Source organism: Siphateles boraxobius, unplaced genomic scaffold, assembly GCF_051911475.1.
Source record: "Siphateles boraxobius isolate OS27281-9 unplaced genomic scaffold, OSU_SipBor_1 77, whole genome shotgun sequence".
NCBI lineage: Eukaryota > Metazoa > Chordata > Actinopteri > Cypriniformes > Leuciscidae > Siphateles > Siphateles boraxobius.
The window spans coordinates 18,599,668-18,621,647 of NW_027509205.1; the positions used below are offsets into that span (position 1 = coordinate 18,599,668).

General features: G+C 37.4%; 1 protein-coding gene across 4 annotated transcripts in view; it reads left to right on the forward strand.

Annotated features, from left to right (window-relative positions):
* The first annotated feature begins 1,618 nt into the window (after positions 1-1,618).
* Positions 1,619-21,980, forward strand: part of fyco1a (FYVE and coiled-coil domain autophagy adaptor 1a) — a 38,924-nt gene continuing 18,562 nt past the window's right edge. The window contains exons 1-9 of one of the 4 annotated variants that reach the window (XM_077218854.1): positions 1,619-1,715; positions 3,029-3,138; positions 3,539-3,645; positions 5,220-5,345; positions 6,601-6,707; positions 14,314-14,457; positions 14,668-14,761; positions 15,540-18,026; positions 21,312-21,404. In XM_077218854.1, the coding sequence (XP_077074969.1) occupies positions 3,078-3,138; positions 3,539-3,645; positions 5,220-5,345; positions 6,601-6,707; positions 14,314-14,457; positions 14,668-14,761; positions 15,540-18,026; positions 21,312-21,404 (3,219 nt within the window). In that variant the 5' untranslated portion in view covers positions 1,619-1,715; positions 3,029-3,077. The remainder of the gene's footprint in view (positions 1,716-3,028; positions 3,139-3,538; positions 3,646-5,219; positions 5,346-6,600; positions 6,708-14,313; positions 14,458-14,667; positions 14,762-15,539; positions 18,027-21,311; positions 21,405-21,980) is intronic. The other 3 variants (XM_077218857.1, XM_077218856.1, XM_077218855.1) reach the window with 3 other exon arrangements.

Genomic DNA, 21,980 nt, shown 5'->3' on the forward strand with positions numbered 1-21,980 from the left:
GTAAGCAACTATATATAAGGAAAATACAAACAGTGTGTGAAGGTTTTTACAGATGTGTCTAAAAATATTGAGCAGAGAGTAGGGGTAGCTCATGTAATTCCTGAGGAGGGCCTACTAAAGGCTAAAAGGATAAATGATGACCTAGCGGTGTATCCTGCTGAACTGGTAGCCATAGCTAGCGCTTTTGTGGCTAGAGTCTAATAATTGTTTGCAGGCAGTGATTGCCTCTGATTCTAGTTCAGCACTGATTAGTATTCAGAATTCTCAGTCTGAATCAAGGGAAGATATTTTTATTGAAATTTTACATCTAGCAATGATTTCCATTACACGAGAGATGTTAAAACTTCATGCTGATTTGTACTCGGCTTTTGCCAAGATAAGCACCAACTAAGACGTAGCTTTACAGTAATCTATGCTTCTCCATCCATTTACGCTTCTTTCCATATGGTGATCGAAATCTCCTTCTGTCTAGTGTTAACACGCGTCAGCACACACAACGGCTGCAACCACAGTGCGGTCTCCGCATGACAACCGTCTGGATTGAGCTGAGTAGGGGACATATCTAGGGTCTTCAAGTTGGCACCTTCCGTCCTCAGTGTTTCGTCGACTAGCCCACGACACCTCAAGAGGGCTCGACAGTGACTCTGGCGTCCCAGAGTCACCCCCCTCCGTCCCCCACTCAACTCAGCCCAGCTTACTGACCTCTAGATCCCTCTTGCTGCTGAGACCTAACCACAATCTCACAATCTCTCCGCAACCCAACCATACGCGCCAAACCGTTTGACTAAGGCTGTCGAGCCCCACTGGTGCATTAATATGCAGTTTCAGTGGCAGCGGTTCCGTATGGCATAGCACCTACCGCAAAACACAATATCTGCCCAACCACCCGTCATTGACTGCAAGCGTCAGGGAGGAGGGTGACATTCTTATGGGTTCCAGCCCATATATGAGTGGAAGGTAACGAACTGGCTGATGAACATGCAAAGAGAGCAACACGGAAAAATAATATAGATATAGATGTGAAATACAGTAAAGCAGAGATAAAATATAGTTAAGGCTAAAACCATTAAAAAGTGGCAACATATCTGGGACAATGGGTGTACAGGAAGGCATCTATATGGGATACAAGGGAAAGTAGGAAAAGACACACACACGACCAGATCTAGAGAGGAAGAAATTGTGCTGACTAGGATGAGATTGGGTCATACAAAGCTGAAAGTAGACCTACACTGTTCTTAATGAGAAAGCATGCTGATGGAAATTGTGAGTATTGCCAGAGCAACACACCTGAAACAGTAGAGCATGTAATAGTTTACTGTCCTAAATACAATCAGGCTATGCAAAGGCTTGTTAATCAGCTGGAAGCAAAGAAAGTGTCTTTAGATACTAAAACCTTATTGGAAAGAAGTTCAGGAGACCTTTTTGGTTTCTTACTTTCTTTTTTGAAAAGTACAGGCCTTTTTAAAAGGATATAAACTCTACTTTATATATTTGTTTTTGTTTGTTTGTTTTGTTTGTTTAAAACAGTAGGCCTACAGAATAGTTAGTGACATTCTCTGTTATTAAGTCCCGTTCCTTACTCCAATCCAGTGGTGGCGGTAATGCACAAGAAATTATTGCCAACCGCCAATTAAAGAAGAAGAAGAAGAAGAAGAAGAAGAAACTGCTATAATAACAAGTGGGTATGATCTTCCTGGATTCTCACAAAAGCCCAAGTATGTCAGCTTCTTTTGTCACTTTCAAGACTTTCATCTCAGATTTACCAAATTCCCAGCTATACATACAGGTTAACTTCAGTCTAAAGCAGCTTTTATTCGGAATAAATGTTCTGACATATCATACGCCCGTGACTGGCCGTTGACGCCATGGAATTGTTGACAGAACTTTTGAAACTTCTGTTCGTTATTTTTTTTAAATGTCTTGTTTCTATGGCAACAAAAGACGCTGTTCCAAATAACTCTTTTTAACTATATTTGAATTAAAACATTACAGTTTAAGTTAAAGCAATGTGTGAAAGAACGCGAGCATTGATGCTTGTTTACATTTCAAAAGCAGTTGTTTCTAGTGTTGTTGTTATTAAATAATAGCGCAATACTGTATAGTATATACATGTTATTGTTTCTCTCGAAGGTCTTTTATCTAATCCACTCTGATGGGTTAAATGTGTTGTGTGATGATTTTGTAACGTGATATTTATAAATATGGGTATTAATATACTATATAACACACACACACACACACACACACACACACACACACACACACACACACACACACACGCTGTCTAAGTATACATTTCTGGAAAGTTTGCTAGGCTAATTGCTGCAAAATAATTCTTATTGTGTTCCTCAGAATCTTCAACCAAATTACCGTTTAAATCAGCTGTTAAAAATAGATTAGAGAAGTAGGTTTGACTTATGTTTTAAGTTGTTTTTAGCTTGTAGTAGTTCTTTTATTGAAAAGCTTTGTATGAAAAACTTGACCTTTTTTCTATTTTGTATCGTTAAAATTTACCATATACTTATTTTCAGGAGAGTTGATGGATGCCTCTTTGTATTTAAGCGTTTATAGTAAAGTTCTTGACTCTTCACGATATTGTACATTTAATAATTACTCATGTATAATTAGAATAAGATAATCTCAAATTAATGTAATCTCAAAAGTGATTAACTTTATAACATATAAAATATACACTTTTGGTTGCATATGCATTAAAATATTTTTGTTTTTTTAAGTGGTAAGTGTCAATGTCATTGGTTAAGTGTGCCTTTTTTATTATGTGTTGTTGTAGAAGCATATCTGTAGACACACACCTTTTGATTGCTATCACTCTTCACGATATTGTACATTTCTTAATTTTAAATAAGAGAATTTTGGCATTAACAAAAATTATGTGTATTCTACAGCTTTGGCCATCAACAGTATGAGCACTAGTAGTGATGCTTGACTTAGCAAACACCACTGATCATGGTTAAATAAATATAACGTGCATGTCAAATGCTAGTTATCCTGTGATTCTTTTACCCAGCAGACTACAGATGACCTCTTGAACCCGCTGTCAGGAAGCTAGTCAGACCATGGCCGCTGGTGCTGCAGTCGGGGAGGGTCAGATCCAAAGGATTATCAGAGATCTGCACGGTACGGATGTGTGTTTGCCTTCATGAAAGAGGCAGCGCTATTGTTTAGAGAGTAAAACGGTGGTCCATGTTGGAGCACGTGCAATTGCGATTTACAGGGCGCTGGCTTTCAACACGGGGAGAGAAATGCAAAACGAGAGAGAACTACATATCAGAGCTCATCCCTCATGTGTGCCGTTTCAGTTCCTGAGGTGGATGAAAGGCGCGTGGAGTAAATATAACCAAAGGGGACTTAAGGAGGATAAAATGAACTCTCCTTCAACCTTTGTAAAATGACTATAAAGTGGGGTTTTTGTTGTTTGTGATCATTGTTTATTACAGTGTATTGCTCGGTAATTGTTTTAAAATTTCTTTATGTAATTTTGGTTGTCAAACTTGTTATAAATGGTCTTTTCATATAGATGCTGTGTCAGAACTGGCAAAGGAGTATAAAGAGAATGGCGAGCCCATTACAGATGACAGCTCCAACCTGCACAAGTTTTCCTACAAACTGGAGTACCTGCTTCAGGTCAGAGACATACAGACGCATCAAACAAGTGTAAACGAGCTCCCTAACCGATCGCTCATAGTAGTCCGAAATGTATGAGGCTACATTGCATTTGAGGCCAGATTTACTAACGGCTTGTGCCAGCGCAAACACTCTTTTGTTGTTAAAAAACAGTCAGGATTTACTAAAGACACACAGTGAAAAATTCACGCTGAAAAGGCGTGGACAGTTATTTTTGTGGCTGAGCATATTGTATGCTATTGTATATTGTATTAGATGTATTTGGCTTAAATCTGGCCCTTGTTGTCTAAACTCTCATGCATCCTCTTGATCAAGTAAAGTCAAGTCAAGCCACCTTTATTTATATAGCGCCTGGGTTCTACTAGCCAAAAAAAATTAAAATTAAATATGTTGGATGTTGGAAAATAACAATGCTAAACTACACGAATGTCATATTCAGGTCAGAGATCACCCTTCCACTGGAACTCAACTTTCTCGTGAACATCCGTTGTCGGAAGCCTGTGAATATAGTTTATAATGTTTTAAATATGGATATTTATCTTATAGTAACGCATCGCTTCACTTCAGAAGGCCTTTATTAACCCACTGGAGTTGTATGGAAACTTTCATGATGGATGGATGCGCTTGTTGGAGCTTCAAAAACTATTCAATGCCATTATAAAGCTGGGAAGAGCCAGGATATTATTTAATATTACTAAGATTGGGATTTTTACCAAGAAAAAAAGAAGAAAGTCATATACATCTAGGATGCCGATATACCAAGAGGAGCGCAAATTAGCGTCTGGTTTAAGTCTTTAAATAATTGGGCTTTAAATAATGGCGCAAAGACAAAATAATTAGGGGATCATTTAAATTTTTGGGTGAACTGTTCCTTTAAGTACCATAACTGTGTAAAGGTCATCAATTATGAAACAAGTACAATTCAGCTATAAGCAGCCTTTACAGAAGACAATAGTACCGTTATTCATGAGTCACTTCAATGTTGATTCCGTTCAGTACTGTTCAGTAAAAAATTGTCATCATTCAGCTCAAATCAGTTAAAGTTTTGTCTGATCAACAAAAAAGGGCCACATACTCACCTGCCAATCAATCACTGTGCTAAAATAAGGGAAGTTAGAACGTTACTGGTATGTGTGGATTTAACAAATTTGTTAGTCATATCTGTACAGTTTGCAGAATTGTGCACTGAAATTGTGCTTTTGTAGTGAGATTGAAGTCAAGTAGGCACCAAAAGTGTGACTTTCTGGTGCAGCATACAGTGACAGACTGTATTTAGTCATGCAATCAATCACTCTCACTTTGATTAAACCCAAACACACATGATCACAGGTGATGCATGTTAATATCAGGTGTACTGTAAATAGCAATTGTTTCTCCTGATCACTTGGGATCTAATCTCCCTCAACTGATGTTAATACCAGGTGTGAAGCGGCCCATATGGATATACTCAAAGGCCCTACTCCAGCTAGATGAGATCTCAAATTAAATGTGTCCATCTAAACTTCTTTAAATCAGTTTTTAAGGTGTTTCTCTGTCATTTATCTGAAGTGTTTTGCTATTATTATCTTCCTCAGTTTGACCAGAAGGAGAAAACAACATTTCTGGGGTACAGAAAAGACTACTGGGAGTATTTCAGCGACTGCCTGGCCAAAATCAAAGGAGCAAATGATGGAATCCGCTTTGTTAAATCAATTCCAGAGGTAAACATCTGTCTTATTCACTTCTGACATGCATTTGAGCAATATTAATCTGCGTGATATGCTATATTGCATCTATAAACATTTTTATATAATTTCTGTTTTTTACTTCTATTTTTTGGTTTTATAAGTAATAATGAATTAATATGAATATTGACAACAACAGCAATAATAATAATAATAATAATGTTATTTATTTTTATTACTATTATATATTAAAAAAATGTTAATTATTAAATAATAATTACTTATTTATAATTAGAATAAAATAATCTCAAATTAATGTAATCTCAAATTAATTGAGAGACTACATTAAATATTTGTACTGTTAATAAATAATTTTCACACCATATGTCTTTTTCTTGTCAACGGAAAATGATTTAATTGATTCAGTTCACACAAAAATGGGATTACCTTTATAACATCTAAAATATACACTTTTGGTTGCATATGCATAAAAATGTTTTTTGTTGTTGTTTTAAAGTGGTAAATGTCAATGTCATCGGTTAACTGTGCCTTTTTTATTATGTGTTGTAGAAGCATATCTGTAGACACACACCTTTTGTTTAAACAAACCTTCCTGTCGGCTTTGTACAGTTCCGTTTTCTCGCTGAAATATAAGAGATTTTAGTGATACTATTGATTAGGTTCTTCTTTGTTTCCCTGTATATGCTGATCCAAATGCCATGTTCTTTATAAAAAGTACCACTTCCGTGTGACAGCTGACTGATATTGTCCTCAGTCAGATTCACCTGTATTGTCTTAACTCTGAAATCCGCCACAGAGTTGACCAGCTTCTTCCTCTTGTGTTGTGGCTAGTTTCGTTGGCAGAATAGCTACATTTTCTGATTCAGATTCCATGTAACAGTAAGTGGGTCAATTATTCAGCTTTGTCCAAGTTACTAGTTATAGTCTGTGTTGTTGCATGTTATAATATTTAATAAGGCTACACAGAAAGACAAACATCCATCAGTTTAAGTGATGAAAATACTGTAATTCGAAAAGCAATAATGAATACCTTAAATATAAGCAATCACCTCAAAGTCACCCATAACATCCTAGCAAACTCTTGGCAACCACTCAGAACATCCTTGCATCATAATTGTGAGTTTGGCATGGGCAACATCGCTGATTTTTTCTTCAGGAAATGTAAAAAAAAGTCTAATGTCCACTCCTAAAAGTGTCTAATGATGTCAAATGTTTTTGGGCCACCTGATACTTGAGTGATGGTGAATGCTTTGTTCTTTTTCTGTCTCAGCTGAAGACGTCTCTGGGTAAGGGCAGAGCGTTTATCCGTTACTCACTCGTGCATCAGCGGCTGGCTGACACACTCCAGCAGTGCCTCATGAACCTCAGAGTCACCAGGTAACAGTTCACTGTCACCTCACCTGTCATCTTTCTACACAAACATGCCCTGCGTCTCAGTGTCCATACTATCCATCCTAAACAGTATGTGAGATTAAAATAAGTATGTCCCAAAGCATAGTATGTTGAAAAGAGTATGCTGGATGGCCTATTTTTTTTTTTGGTGGATTTTCGAAATGTGGATCCTTGCACTCTATAACGGCTAATATTGGCAACAACCCATTTGGAGGAGGATCCAGTTCAGAACTACTGGACTTTTATAAACATCCGTTTGGCCATTAACTTTTAAATGCATAATTATGCATTAATCTAAGGAGAGTCTCCGCATAAAAGACCGTTTGCAGAATTGTGCACTGAAATTATGCTTTTGTAGTGAGATTGAAGTCAAGTTGGCACCAAAAGTGTGACTTTATGGTGCAACATGCAGTGACAGCCTGTATTTAGTCATGCAATCAGAAACTCTCACTTTGATTAAACCCAAACACACGTGATCACAGGTGATCAGTCGTGGGGCTTTCTCCGCATGAAAGACTTACGACTGCAGATCAACATGCTTCTGCATTTCTCTCCGATACGGTAGGAAATTAAATTAAATGAAATGTGGAGGATTTTACTGTGACAAGATGATTGACAGGCCAGTTTACTGTGACAGGATAGGACAGAGAGTAACAGTTAAAGACGCAATTGTATGACGTAATACCCAATGCTACAGACTCAAAAGTATCTACTTTTTCTTCCCAAAAAGAGTACCTACTTTTAGGGCGTAGTATAAGTAGGCGAATTGAGACGCAGAAATGGAATTTAGTATTCAGACTCTTAGTTTACACTAGTGCATTTTCACTTTAAAACACACAACTTTTGCTGCGGTTACTCCTAGTGTCCATACTACTCCATAGTTTTCGACCCTTGAAAACAGAGACTTTTGTAAATGCTGCAGACACAGTTGTAGTTTGAAAACTCCAGTTTGGGGTTTCAATAACATGGAGAAAAAACTGCAAGCTTTGCTGACTTTGCAGTACTTTTTAGCAGCTATTGTGCAGTTAAACTCTGCATTTTATAATACTGCAGCTGCCTGCATGCGCAAGAGGCAAGCTATTATTAGAGCAATCGGCAACTGTTTATACTACACACACCCTGTGTGCATGAATGGTCATGTGACATGCGTTTTCAGTCGTTTAGTGTGGATGGAGATCTTTTCTGAAACGCAGTGGAAACATCAGTATGGACAGGGATCGTTTTCATTTTATAATGCTGTGTTAAAGTGAAAACGCACTAGTGTAAACAGGGCCTTAATCAATCATTTGATTGTTTTGAGCTGCAAATCTTACATTAAAAATGTCCTTTTGATATTATCAAATTATTTCGATTTTGTTTAAAGAAAATTGTTTTTTCTTTCCTGAAGGAAATGAAATGCATTGTATATTAAAAATACTAATATAGACCTATAATAAAATAGTGGTCAACCAATATATTGCCAGTGCCAAAATGTGGCAATTTTTAAATACACTGGTCTACAATTTTTTAGAAGTCGTCTCCTTAAGAAATAAAGGGCCAGATTTACCAAACAAGGCAAATTAGTGTAAAAGCGCAATTCCAAAAAAGCGCTGATGGGAGTGTAAAGTTCTGCGCGTGATCTACTGAAGACACTCAAATTAAAGAACAATGATGAAGCCGGATCATTTCCATAATGACCAACGCAATCTGCCAAGAACAGAGCTAATTCAGTGTCTGGTTTAAGACATGCTTATTTTGGGTGGTAATTAATGGTGCAAATACCAGCAACTTGACTCACGCAAACCTTAATAAATCACCTTGCGTGATTAATTGAAATACTCTCCTTCCATAACCTTTGCATTTGAAATGGAATCTCCTACAAATGTATATGCAATAAGGTCAGCCACAAAAATAACCCTGTCCACGCCTTTTCTGTGATAATTTCTTACTGCGTGTCTTTAGTGAATCCTGACAGTAGTTTTTTAACTCTGAAAGAGGGTTTGCACTGGCACAAGCTGTTTATTAAATCTGGCCCAAAATGTGCTGTTTATTATGTATTTTGATGTGCTGAATTCAAATATGACAATTAAAACAACTGATTGGTTTCTGTTTCCAAAATATTTAAGTTTTTACATTTTATGTCCATGTATATTGTGTAGTTAGTACCTTACACCTGTCCTGCTTATGTAACACTTATCAGCAAAAAATGTAATACGAAACCAAAGGAAAAAACATATTATGTACATACTTTAGTCCTATTCAGTGTCTGTTCAGCGCTTCTCGACTTGTCTCATTATATGGAGCATCTCTTGTCATTGTCCAGCTATAGTATGCAAGCATCGGGCTCCATTTCACACAAGTACGAGTCATCACTGATCAATTTGGCTAAACAGAAATTTGTCCCTTTGCGAAATCAAACACTGACAAATAAGAGAGCATGGCACTCTATGACAAGGGTGTCAAAATCAATTCGTCGAGGGCCACAGCCCTGCAGAGTTTAGCTTCAATCCTGATTATACACACCTGATCCAGCTCATCAAGTATTTCAGGCTTCTTTGACAACTACAGGTGTGTGTGTTGGAGCAGGGTTGGAAATAAACTCTACAGGGCTGTGGCCGTCCAGGAATTGAGTTTTGCACCCCTGCTGTATGATTTCTAGGGTTAACAATTCATTCAAAAGGGTAATTTAAGATTTGTTATGACTGTATCATTCATGACTTCTAGCAATAATATGATGCAATTAATATCATGTATGACGCAATACCAGCATCATTGCATCATTCATTGTTTTTGCCTAAAAGTAAATACGGTCCAAACCCAGTGATAGATTTATTCATAGATGTATTTTAATAATTTCTGGTTTCAATTGAGATCCCTTCCCTTTATTACTCACTTATTTTCGCCATCCCCATGTCAAAGGTCCTATAATCACTCAATAGCATATCCTAAAAACTACAGCCAATCAACAATTTTAAGTATTATTTTCATGCTCGGTGACCCAGAATTAGTAAAGTTTGCCTACACTTATTTCAGAAGCATTTTGGCTGCAGAAGAGTGTTATTGGCCAATATGTTTTTCCTGTTTGGATGATGTGTCAAAAGCAGGACTTTTATTTAAATTAAAACGCTGAGAACGTCAGCGCCTAAGCATCTGAGCTCCCATTCTCCGTCTTCATTAGCTTACTGTGTCTAATAAATGATTATGCGAAAACTATTGTTATAAAACGCTATCTACCACCAGTATTCAGGTAGTATGCATTTATATAATTCAAACAAGTCTTTAAATATCGAATAAACATTTAGTTTCACAAACCTTGCAAATTTTGGTGAATGTAGCTGTGAGATGAAGATTGCATTTGTAGCCGTTTAGATATGCGTGTGCGAATCAGATCCGGACATTGTTCAGCCGTCACTGAACACACAATCAACAACAAACTTTAAATCTTTGATTTCAAACTATGGTGCACTTGTAAGCCCGTCTAAATCAGCCCAATGGAGGCATCCGATAGAACAGATGAAGGTCTCTGCGTGTTACTGTCTTTCCTTTCACGCAACACAAGATTAAATGATATACATTTTCTCATATATATTACCTCGTTATTTCATCTGACTCCATATATGAAAAAGGTTTTAATGATATCTGAGCATCATCAAAAGTGAGTGAATGATTGATTATTGTTTTTAGCTCTTTAGTTATATTTTAGGAAATATCAAACTAGGAAACTTTGTCGCTCAGAGGTCCTCACGTTTAGACGCGGGTCTCACATACACAAGCTCAATCAGTTTTGGTCATCAAACAGATGTAATTCCTATATACCTGAAATCGGTCACATTCACGTTTACAAAATCAAAGATACTTTGGTATAGCCCCCATGGAATTGCATACACTTGAATTTAACTTAAAGCTCCAGTCGGCAAGTCAGCAGATTGAATGGACTTAGGCAAAATTTTGAATGTTTACAACTCTCATGCCCCTCCCCCACTATCAACGAATACCCTCCCACCGAGTTCGTGGCTTCGTGCTCGTCAGTGCCAGTGCACCAGATTTTCTGTGAACGCGCCCGTCTCATCAGCATCCATCAACACCATGAAGTATTTTGTTATTGTTGTTTTGTCATTTTGGAGTAGATTGTTACGAAATGGATTACCCACCAATTAAACGTAAATAAACACCATCGTCTGTCTGAAACGCTATTATTGCTCTATGTGGCAGACATGGTCATTGTACATTTTTCTACTGCTTTTATATCAGAGCTAGTAAGATAGCACATACAATAACAGTAGCTTTACTACTGTTCTTACTCTCTTAAGAAAGAGAGCAGCATTGATTCTTCCTAAAAGCCGAACTTTATCCCTTCATCTGGACATGTTTATCCACCTAACGTTACATTCACACGGATTTCAGTGCAAACAAACCTGCCCAACAAGTGCTAACGTCAGCTATCCATACCAACACATTAGTGCAAACATACTTAGATTACTAACATAACACTAAGAAATAAAGGTACTGGTTGACAAAGCACAATTACCTGTGGAGAAGAAATGTTGCAAGCTCTGCATCCAGCTTGAACCCAATTAAATCACGTAAATCTCTCCACCTTTCAAATGCCGATCCGATGTTGATCCTGGTTTATTTACGCACTTTCTTTCTTTACTTCTTTATTTTCAGCAGGTGTTCTCTTTTCCTGTGTTGTTTTTGACCTCCTAGCTCTTGAGGTTAACCGAGGAATTGGAATCTTTTCCGCCATCACTCTTCATTACTGCGCGAATTTCAGGCGTGTGCATGTGATTGTAACGTGCGCGAGGGGTGGCGTGTGCACGACCTGTGATTGACAGTCAGATCTCACACCCCCCTGCGCTGATTGGACCCGATGATCCGGGACGGGTGGATTTTTCCAAAACAAATAACACGCTCCAGGTGGAGTTTGAAGCTCGGTCTTTTTTCTAAAACCACTTTATTTATGTTGTTCTGTCGGATTATAGTGTCGATTTCACTGAATATGATCAAAAAATTGTTGCCGACTGGAGCTTTAACGTTTACTTCAGTAGTGGTATGGCCACTATTACAGATATAAGCTGACCAACACTACTTCTTATAATAGCTTTGGATTGGCCAAGCTGTGGTTTCCCACGTACACTTATCTAAAGTAACATTAAATTTAAACAGAGGTAAGACACACCCAAATTTAGATTGGTCAAGCAGCATTTGCTGTTCTAAACCGAAATTCACTTCTTGTCTTTGCAAACCAAGTACACTTGAATTGAAGCCAAATATTAGTCGTCACTAATCTGACGCAGACTTGCGGAAACGTACAAATCCGTTTAATCTACTTGGGAAAACAATTTCAGAGACAGAATAAGATCAAATGTTTACAATTTATTATGTCAGGTAAATTTATCATGCCAATTTCATTATCAGTTTAAAGATAATAAATACAAAACATCAAATGCTCTGGAATAAAGAGAGAAGATACGAACCTGACATTATAAAATACATGATGCAAAGTGTTTTGTATACACTCAGCATCACAGGCTACTTTGAGTTACAAATCGCCCCAAGCCTCTTTTTGCAATTCATTATATACCCAGACCAAGAGTGAAACTTCTTTCACATGGAAACATTTGCTAGCAATGGGAATTTGTATTCAGATTTTACACGTTTTTGGGAGCAGAATGCCATTTGGCTGGAGGACCCACCCTTCCTTTATGTGCAAGTTATCTCTAAACCCTTAAGAACTTTATTACCTTTTGATTTACTTCTCTGGGAATTAGACATTTGTACCAGTCGCATTAAGACATTTCAAATGATACCAAACATGTATAATTACTTATTGTACACATTTAACATTGCATAGGTTTTTAGTGAGTTTTAGGTGACTGTAAAAGTGAGGTGTGAGCTGCACTGTGTGGTGCATCTCGGATGTTGCAGTTATATATGCTAGAGAGAGTTCAAATGTTAATTCTCAGGAGAGCCTTTTGTTTTCTCGAGGGGTAGTCCAGACTTACTGGTACCCGTCTTACACACTTATATCCAGTTGGCCTTTATGTCGTATTCATGTCATGGTTAATAGTGTGTTGTATGTGAAATTAGCGCTACCTTGTCTTTATTCAAAGAAATATTATTCCCAGTGCACACAGATTTCACTGTTGTGAAGTTTACTTCCTTTTTATTCATATTTTTAACAACTTACTTTATTTATGAAAAATATAATAGGATTACAGAATTAAGAAGTTGCAGTCTTCTTAAAAGTATAAATTTGTTTATTTTACAGATTTGTTTTTTATCAAGTTCAAATAAATTTTTTCATATAAATTATAATAATAAATAAATCATTACAAATAAACAAATAATTAATGATTGATATTTTATGCTGGGACATTAAAAGTAGATCGGAGTGCTTAACATAATAAAAACAACCCAAATAATACAAACATTATAAACTAATGACATACATAAGCATGCAATACATAAAAATACATAAATGTGTATGCACATTGTTTATGTATAATAATTAATTTTATTTATAGTGAAATAAATCTGTTACTTTATAATATAATACTTTATAATAATATAAAATGGTCATTTGAAAATTATATTCTGAATGGAAGTTAAAACATTTAATTAAATAGCCTTAATTGTCCAGAATTCAGCTGCCCATATCAAACATTTGTATGCTAAAATTGGGCAAAAACACAAAGTTTTCATGCAGCATTTTAGTGATTATGGAAAAATGTGTTGGGGCTTCAGTGTAGAGGCATGAATAGTTAAATACGGCAGGTTCACAATTTAAACCAAAAAAGGCAAAAACTAATTTCCACATGTTCTAGTTACAAGTACTATTTACATCACACAGAGTAATTCAGTAGAAACAACACTGAAAGCGCTTCCCACATAGAGTTTTACTTCTTAAAATTAGCTTCCCTGTTTTGAGAAACAATATTACATTTACTCTAGGTTAATGGGTGTGTTCTACACATGTGTATGGCTGCTTATTGTGAGCTTCCTTATTTTTAATACAGATTGATTTATTTTCAGACTATGCAACATTTGTGATGAGAAAATGGCACGATAGCCCATGGCGTGGCTGAATTAATATGGCCAGTAGAATGTCATTTTTGCTATCTTAAAAGTTTGCACTAAACCTGTAGATATTGTGACAGACTTCATTCCAATGCATTCCTCCTGGTGGATCTATGATGAAGGCTGCATTCCAGTTCAAATGTGTCTACTTTGCACTTAAAGTTTGTACTATGCGGGTTATACGTACTTTATTAGTATGAAAACATTTGCATTTTTGAAACAAGTTTTTGAATTTTTCAAACATGTCTCTTATCTGCATACTGTTTGCATGTGCAAAAAGTCAACTGAGAACTGTCATGATCTACTATGCATCTTTTGTGCCAAGAGGTTGTTGTGGGTAATAGCTATAAATACATACAAGAATGTGCATTTTCAAATCTACTTTGAATAGTGAACCATCCAAGCATCTTTCTATTTCCAATGTAATATGATTTGGGATACCATAATTCTTATTGCTCATGCTATTTAGAATGTTAGACTTGAGTTGGACATGGTTTTCTAAAGCCTTTTTTAAAATGGTGTTTTTCTGCAGTGACTGGTATAATTCCCGGAGTCCATTTCTCAAACCCCATCTCAGTGTGGACATAATTAACTACCTCTATGAGCTCAATGATGTTCAATTTGATGTGGCATCCAGGGGTCATGACCTTGATTCAGAATGGCCCACTTTTGCAAGGTAAGAGCACACTGTATTTTTGCAATTTATTGTATAAATATAACATCACACTGGCAAACATATAATGCTACTAATATTAGTCCATTTGCCATGTGGTATTTATGGTCCATTTGCCATGACTGGAACTAGTATGTGTGTGAATGTGTTTTAATAATCTGATTGATGTTCATTTCAGTTAATTTAAAGTTGACTAAAAAAAATGTGTCACAGGAGGACACTGGGAATGACTAGCTCTCCCAGTCACATGTGGAAACCACCAAGTCGTAGTTCCAGCATCACCAGTCTGGCAAGCACATACTCACAGGTACTAGCACATCAATAATATGTCCCTGTAGCTTTAAGTAAAATAAAAGTAGGCAAAGCTTGTTTTCAAATTCATGCATTATGCAAATATATTAATTGTATTAATTACTAATATTATTTATATCAGTAATTAATTAATATTTTTACTAATTATTACTATTATAATTTTAAAGGTAACACTTTATTTTACAGTGTCGTTGTTACATGTTACATGTACTTACCATAATAATAACAGTAAATAATGCATAATTACATACAACTAACCCTCAACCAAACCCCAATCTTGCCCTAACCCTATAGTAAGAACATGTTGTTAATTAATATTACTCAGTATTTAAATATATAATTAAACTGTAACAATGATACCTTAAAATAAAGTGTAACCATTTAAAAATATTTAGGTTTACACTTTATTTGAAGGTGTCATTGTTTCAGTGTAATTATATAATTAAGTCATTTACTGTTATTACTATGGTAATTATTACATGTAACATATGTAACAAGAACACTGTAAAATAAAGTGTTACCAATATTTATTAATATTAAGTATATTACATGTATTACATATTTATTATTTGTCATGTATCATTTTAAACCTACAAACATTCACACTACTGTTTTATATCCAGTAGATACCATTATTTGTCTCAAAATGTCTCAAATTTACTAAATTTCAACTTTCTCAGATCTATTCAACTTGAAGCAATCTCTCTTTCTCTTACTGATTATGTGTATCTCCTCTCTCAGTTTATTTTCTATCTTTCTCACAAACCTTACAGCAGGCAAACGAGTTCCCTGGGAGTCCAGACTTTGGACCTGCGCTTCTATCAGACATGTCTTTGCAAAACTCCAGTGGACTGAATGATTCTTCCATCAGTGCTATAGATGATCTCCGCCTGGAACTGGACCAGTCTGAATTAAAGCAAAGAGAATTTCTTGACCAGGTGCAGCAGTTAGGCGCCGAGGCGGGTGAACTTCGTGGGGTTTTGGTAGAGCTTCAAAGGCAGCTGGATGTCTCTTTAGCTGCCCAAGGTAACCATCAGGAGCTCCAGCAGAACCTGGAGGTGCTAGCTGAGAGCGAAAGAGCCCTATCCCATGAGCTGGAGGTCTTGAGGGGACGTGAGACCATCCGAGAGGCCTCCCACAAGGACCTCCAGGGCATGTTGGCAGCAGCAGAGCGTAAAAATAAGGAATTGATGGAAAGGCTAGATGGAGTATTGGATGAGAAAGGCCAGAGAGCGACCAGTGACTTCAACTCTGCCCAGAAGATTCATGAGTTGTTAAATGAATTGAAAGATGCTGAGAAGGGGAGAACAGATGCTCTTGCAGAAGGAGAAGAGAGGAGACGGCAGGCAGAACAACTTGCTGAGAAAGTCCGAATGAAGGATGAGGCACTCAAAGAGGCTGAGGTAAAAATGGCAGCTTGGATGGAGAAGGGTAAACAACTACAGACCAGGGCAGAAGAGCACCGCAATGTCATGGACAAACTCCAAGGGGCTCTTGCAGTAAGAGAGAAAGAGACCAGCAACCTTCAAAGGCAACTTATAGATCTCCAGCGCTCTCTGGAAACTATGGAAAAGCAGGCCAAGGTGGAGAGGAAGGGAATGCAAGAGGATAAAGAAGAACTTGAGAAGAAGATGAGTGGTCTGGAAGGGCATCTGCGAGGATTGCGGACACAGCTAAAGGCTAAAGAATCTGATCTTCTCTCCAGTACCAAGACAGTCCAGATTCTGGAGAAGGAATCAGAGAAGCTTAATAGGGAGAAACAGAATCTGATGGTAACCGTATCTGAGCTGGAGAACAGCACCAAAGAGCAGGCCAAGAAGACTGACGAATACAAAGATAGTTGTGCCATGCTTATGGAGCAAAACAGTGAGCTCCTCCAGATGATGAACAAGACTGAGGACACCAAGAAGGAGTTGCTTAAAAACAAATCCTCCCTGGAGAGTGAGCTGGCCGGATTGAGGGCTTCTGAGAAGCAGTTGCGAGCGCAAATTGATGATGGGAAAGTGACAGTGGATGAACGAGAGCAGCGAATGAGAGAGGAGAACAGGAGTCTGGATGAGAGGCTGCATAAGGCCAACATGCAATTGGAGGAATCCAAGAGTTCAGTTCGCCAACTGAAACTGGAGAACAAGGACCTAATGGAGGTTCAGGTCACTCTTAAATTGGCCCTCACAGCTATGCAGGAGGAGATACGCAACATCAACACCAAGATTGCTGAACTTGAGAAGAGTCTTGGCGCTGCGAAATGCAATGAGGCAAACTTGACCGCACAGCTTAAAGATATGGATACCAAACTGGAGGACCGGGAGAAGCTCTGTGAGGAGCTCCAGGGAAGGGTGGAAGAACTTGAAGTTCGGGAGAGGGATTTGGAAATGGAGAAGACAAAGGCAGAAAGAGCTTTTGTTAAACAAACAGAGATGATTAATAGTCTTGAGGCCAAGAGGAAGGTTGCAGAGAAGGTCCAACTTGAGCAGAGCGCATGTCAGACTAAAGAAACCCAAGAGATTGCTTTAAAAGTTACTCTCCTGGAAGATCAGCTGGGATTGAGTGTGAAAGAAGTTTCTAGGCTTCAAGAGGAAGTGCTTGATTTTAGGGCTAAACTTCACAGTGCTATAGAAGAGAAGGACAAGACTCAAGCAAAGCTGGATGTCACTGATGCTTCCTGTGCAGAACTGCGGATCTTGACTGAGCAATTGAAGAAGCAGGCGGAGCAGCAGAATCGACTGCATGTGAATGAACTCCTGCAGTTTAGCGAACGTGTTGAAACCTTAACGTCGCAACTGAACCAGGAGACATCTGCACATAAGAAAACAACTGCTGAGATTGCTTCAGCCCAAGAGGAGCTGGTAGAGCTCAAGTCCCAGAATGAACGGTTGGTTCTGGAGAATGCTGAGACCAGAGAGTGTCTCCACCGAGTCAACACAGAAATGGCAGAGCTGGGAATAACAATTTGCCAACTCACCGCAGAGCGGGAAGAGGCCCGGGAACGATGGGCTGCCGAAGCTGCTCGGATACAAGAACTGCAACAGCAAGGAGTGAAGGAAACTGATCGGCTCAATGCCAGCCTGGTGGCTCTTCACCAAGAAAACTCTAGTCTACATGAAGAGCTCCAGCAGACTGAGAAACTTTCAGAAACTGTGCTGGAACTAAAAGATCTGCTGGACAAAACAGAGGGCGAGCGGGACGCTGCGCGAGAAGAGATAGCTGCAGGAAAATTTCAGATGAGCACGGAGAGCATGACTTTCAAGAACCAGATAAAGGTAAAATGATCTCAGAATCTTCATTATCACTTTAAATCCCTTTTGTCACATACCTGTCATGTCAAGGTAAAATTACAGCAATTACAAGATGACAACTGTAGAATATGTACAAGCTCTCTGAAATAATTTGTTTCTATTGCAAATCTTGTAATGCCAAAATGTCCATTGATGTGCATTTTATATTATCAGCTGAGGTGACATGATGGCTAACAGAGAGCAGACAAACGTCTAGTAACAGCAGCGGTAATCCACCTGTCACTCAACTGGCCACGCCCTTGATTATGCAGCATTTTAAGGCTTAATATAATTTAAACGGATGAGTTCTAAAAAAAAATTCACCCCCCTCACAGTTGTCATGAAGGGTAAAATTAGCTGTATAGACCAAAACAAATTATGACACCAGGCTGTAAACATTTTTTTTTTTGCAGTAAAGTTGGGCATTTTAACACAGATTTGGCTCACTTTTGCAGTCAGCCTCAAGCGGCCAGGCGATGAATTGCAGTTTAATTCACTTCCGTGTTGTTTTCAAGCGAGAGACAGGGAGGTTGCCGCTTGGTGTAAACGCCTCGTCTGTTTGGGGAGGTGCGCGTGCAGTCTGCGGAGACTCGCACTGCAGAGCCAGGCGATAGTGTAAACGAGGCTTGACGGTCAGGTTGCGGTCGCGTCTGACCCCAGATCATGTCATCAATATGCTTATCTTTCTCAACAAAAATCAGTAGACTAGTGTAGAAGTTGTATGTGAGTTTATAGTTATTTTTTATGAGGCTTTGTTAAGTAGCCTAGCCTAATTGATTGTTACAGTAGGTAGGCTAATCTCTCTCACCCTCTTTCTCGACTCCGTTCTTGAATAGTTTTGAGTTACATTTTGACAAAACCTGTCAGATCTAAGTATTATTATGTTTTTGGTTAAGTTATTGTTTAACATGATTTTTTTTATTATTTATTATTTTGGAACAAACGAGGGTCTCTGTTTAAGAACGCCAACTCGCAGCTGCAGGTTCCGTTGCTTTCGAGCACCGCAGCGCATATATCTTCAAGTTTAGCCTAACCGAACGTCCAGTTTTACTGCCACAAGTTGATCATCTTGTAATAAAGATATAATCGAGGAAAAACACGCTGTATTTTTGTATTTTCATTGCATTTTTAATTTATAAAAAGTTAAATAAATAATGAATTTGAATATAAAAATATTAATGATTAATCGATAGTCGATCGTTAATTCTCCTTACGATCGACTAAGAAAATTTAATCGAATGCCCATCCTTATTGCTCAGAATTAATGGCATCCCTGGTAAATATGATCAAAAATGCATGTAAAAAAAAAATCTGCATTGTTTATCCTTTTTATCTTTCAGTCAAAAAATTCACAAGAACCGAACCTTTCATTGAAGTAAAAGAATTGAAAGTGGGGGGTAAATCACATTATGAAATTAATGCTTTTCTCCAAATCATGCTGGCTATAATTATTGGCTCCCTGTTATTAAATACTTTTTGCAACTTCCTTTTGCCAAGATATCAGCACTGAGTTTTCTCCTATAATGCCTGATGAGTTTGGAGAACACCTGACAAGAGATCAGAAATCATTCCTCCATACAGAATCTCTCCAGATCCTTCAGATTCCCAGATCCATGTTGGTGCTTCTTCTCTTCAGTTCACTCCACTCATCAGGTCAGGGAACTGGGATGGTCATGGCAGAAGCTTCATTTTGTGCTCAGTTACCCATTTTTCTGTTTATTTTGATGTTTGTTTTGGACCGTTGTCCTGGTGGAAGATCCAACCATGGCCCATTATAAGATTTCTAGCAGAAGCCATCAGGTTTTAATTTTTTATCCTTTGGTATTTGCTAGAATCCATAATACCATGTATCTGACAAGATGTCCAGGACCTCCAGCAAAAAAATAGGCCCACAACATATAAGATCCAGCAGTATATTTAACCATAGGCATGGGGTACTTTTTATCCCTGTTTGCACCAAACACATCTGCCCTTTTTTTGTTTCATCTGACCATAGAATCCAGTCCCTTTTGAAGTTCCAGTCATGTCTGACAACTGAATATGCTGAAGTTTATTTTTGGAGGAGTGAGGATTTTTCTTGAAACCCTCCCAAACAACATGTGGTGTTGTAGGGGTTGTTTGAGATATATATATATATATATATATATATATATATATATATATATATATATATATATATATATATATATATACGTAGATATATATAATTTAGGCTTTCTGACCCCCAAGACTCAAGTAATCTCTGCAATTCTCCATCTGTGATCCTTGGAGAGTCTTTGGCCACTCAGACTTTCCTCCTCACTGTGCAATAAGGCAATATAGACACATGTCCTCTTCCTGGCAGATCATAACATCTTTGGAACTTCTTAATTATTGCCCTGATGGTCAAAATGAGGATTTTCAATTCTTTAGCTATTTTCTAACAGCCACTTTCTATTTTGTGAAGCTCAACAATCTTTTTCTTTTGATGCACATCAGAACTATATTCTTTGGTTTACTCATTGTGATGGATAATTAAGGGAATTTGGCCTTTGTGTTTCCTCATATTTAAACTCATGTGAAACAAGAAGTCAGAGCTAGACAATTTCATGTTCCTAGTCACCCTGGTGTGCTAAATATACTTCGTGAATGGGAATATACTTCAGAGATATTTTACTCGTAAAAAATTCTAGTGGTGCCAATGATTGTGGCCTGCGTGTTTTGTTGAAAAACATTTCACAATGTGACCCCCCCCCCCCCCCCTTCAATTATTTTACTTCAATGAAAGGGTAGACTTTTGCCAATTTTTTAAATAAAAGATCAAAAGGATAAACAATGCAGATTAATTTTTTACAGGCATTTTTGTTCATATTTACCAGGGGTGCCATTAATTATGAGCACCAGTGTATGCAGTGTTTTTTGTTGTTATTTATTCGTTTTTAGAAAATTAACAATACTGTAATAGTAAAATTAGAAAATAAATATCAATAAAAGCATGTACCATACATATACAATTACGTCTTGCAGCCTTTTTTTTTTTTACATGTCACAGCAGTTAAGTGAGAAAAATAATTAAAGTTCAGCAATATGAACTCGCACTGCAAGTCAGAAACCCGTAATTACAGTAATTCTGACATGACATGAATGCTATTTTTTTGAATGCCACTTTAGTGCTTTTATCTGATTTCCTTAATTCATAATTTCAAGCATATTTTAGTATTCAAATAATTTTTTATATTTTCTAGTACTTTATGTATTATTTATTTAAATAATTATTACTTTTCAAACTAGAGTCTTAATGAAGAGATTGAGGATTTGAAAACTCAGCTAGACATGGAGTTGAAGAAGACATCTGAGCTGGAGGCCAAATTATCAGAGTCAGAGGTATGTAAATGTTTTGAGCCAGGTGTGACTCTGTGCGACGACTGACTAACAGCATTTTAACGATCTTCAGGATCATCAGATACTTTTTGCATACCAGCATGTGAATCATTATTATTCATCTCTGTTGGCTGATAACACTGATATTAGTAGGTGATGAATGTCTGATCTCTTACTGCTCCTTTTGTTCTTGTTCATTGGAGACCCACTGTGTGAGACTGTGAAATAGACGACAAGAGATTGGGGTTAATTGCCAGACAGTGATGAATAATTTGCTTCTCATTAAGTCTATAATTAGGAACAGTGCATACGGTTTCTGGCAGATATTTGTCAATTAGAGTGCAAGTGCCACTGTAATTATTTTCTTCTAATTTTTCAGCTTTTTGCAACAATAAATCCTATGCTGCTGTTGTTTTGCTCTCTACTATTTGTTTTTTGAATAACTACTGAGTTAAAATATATATTTACAATTTTTCTTGGAAAATGGTATTGTGGGAGTACAGTGATGGTATTTGATTGATGGTAATACCCTGGTGCTGAATCATGCCCTATTCATGCACCATGGTATTTACATGGTAC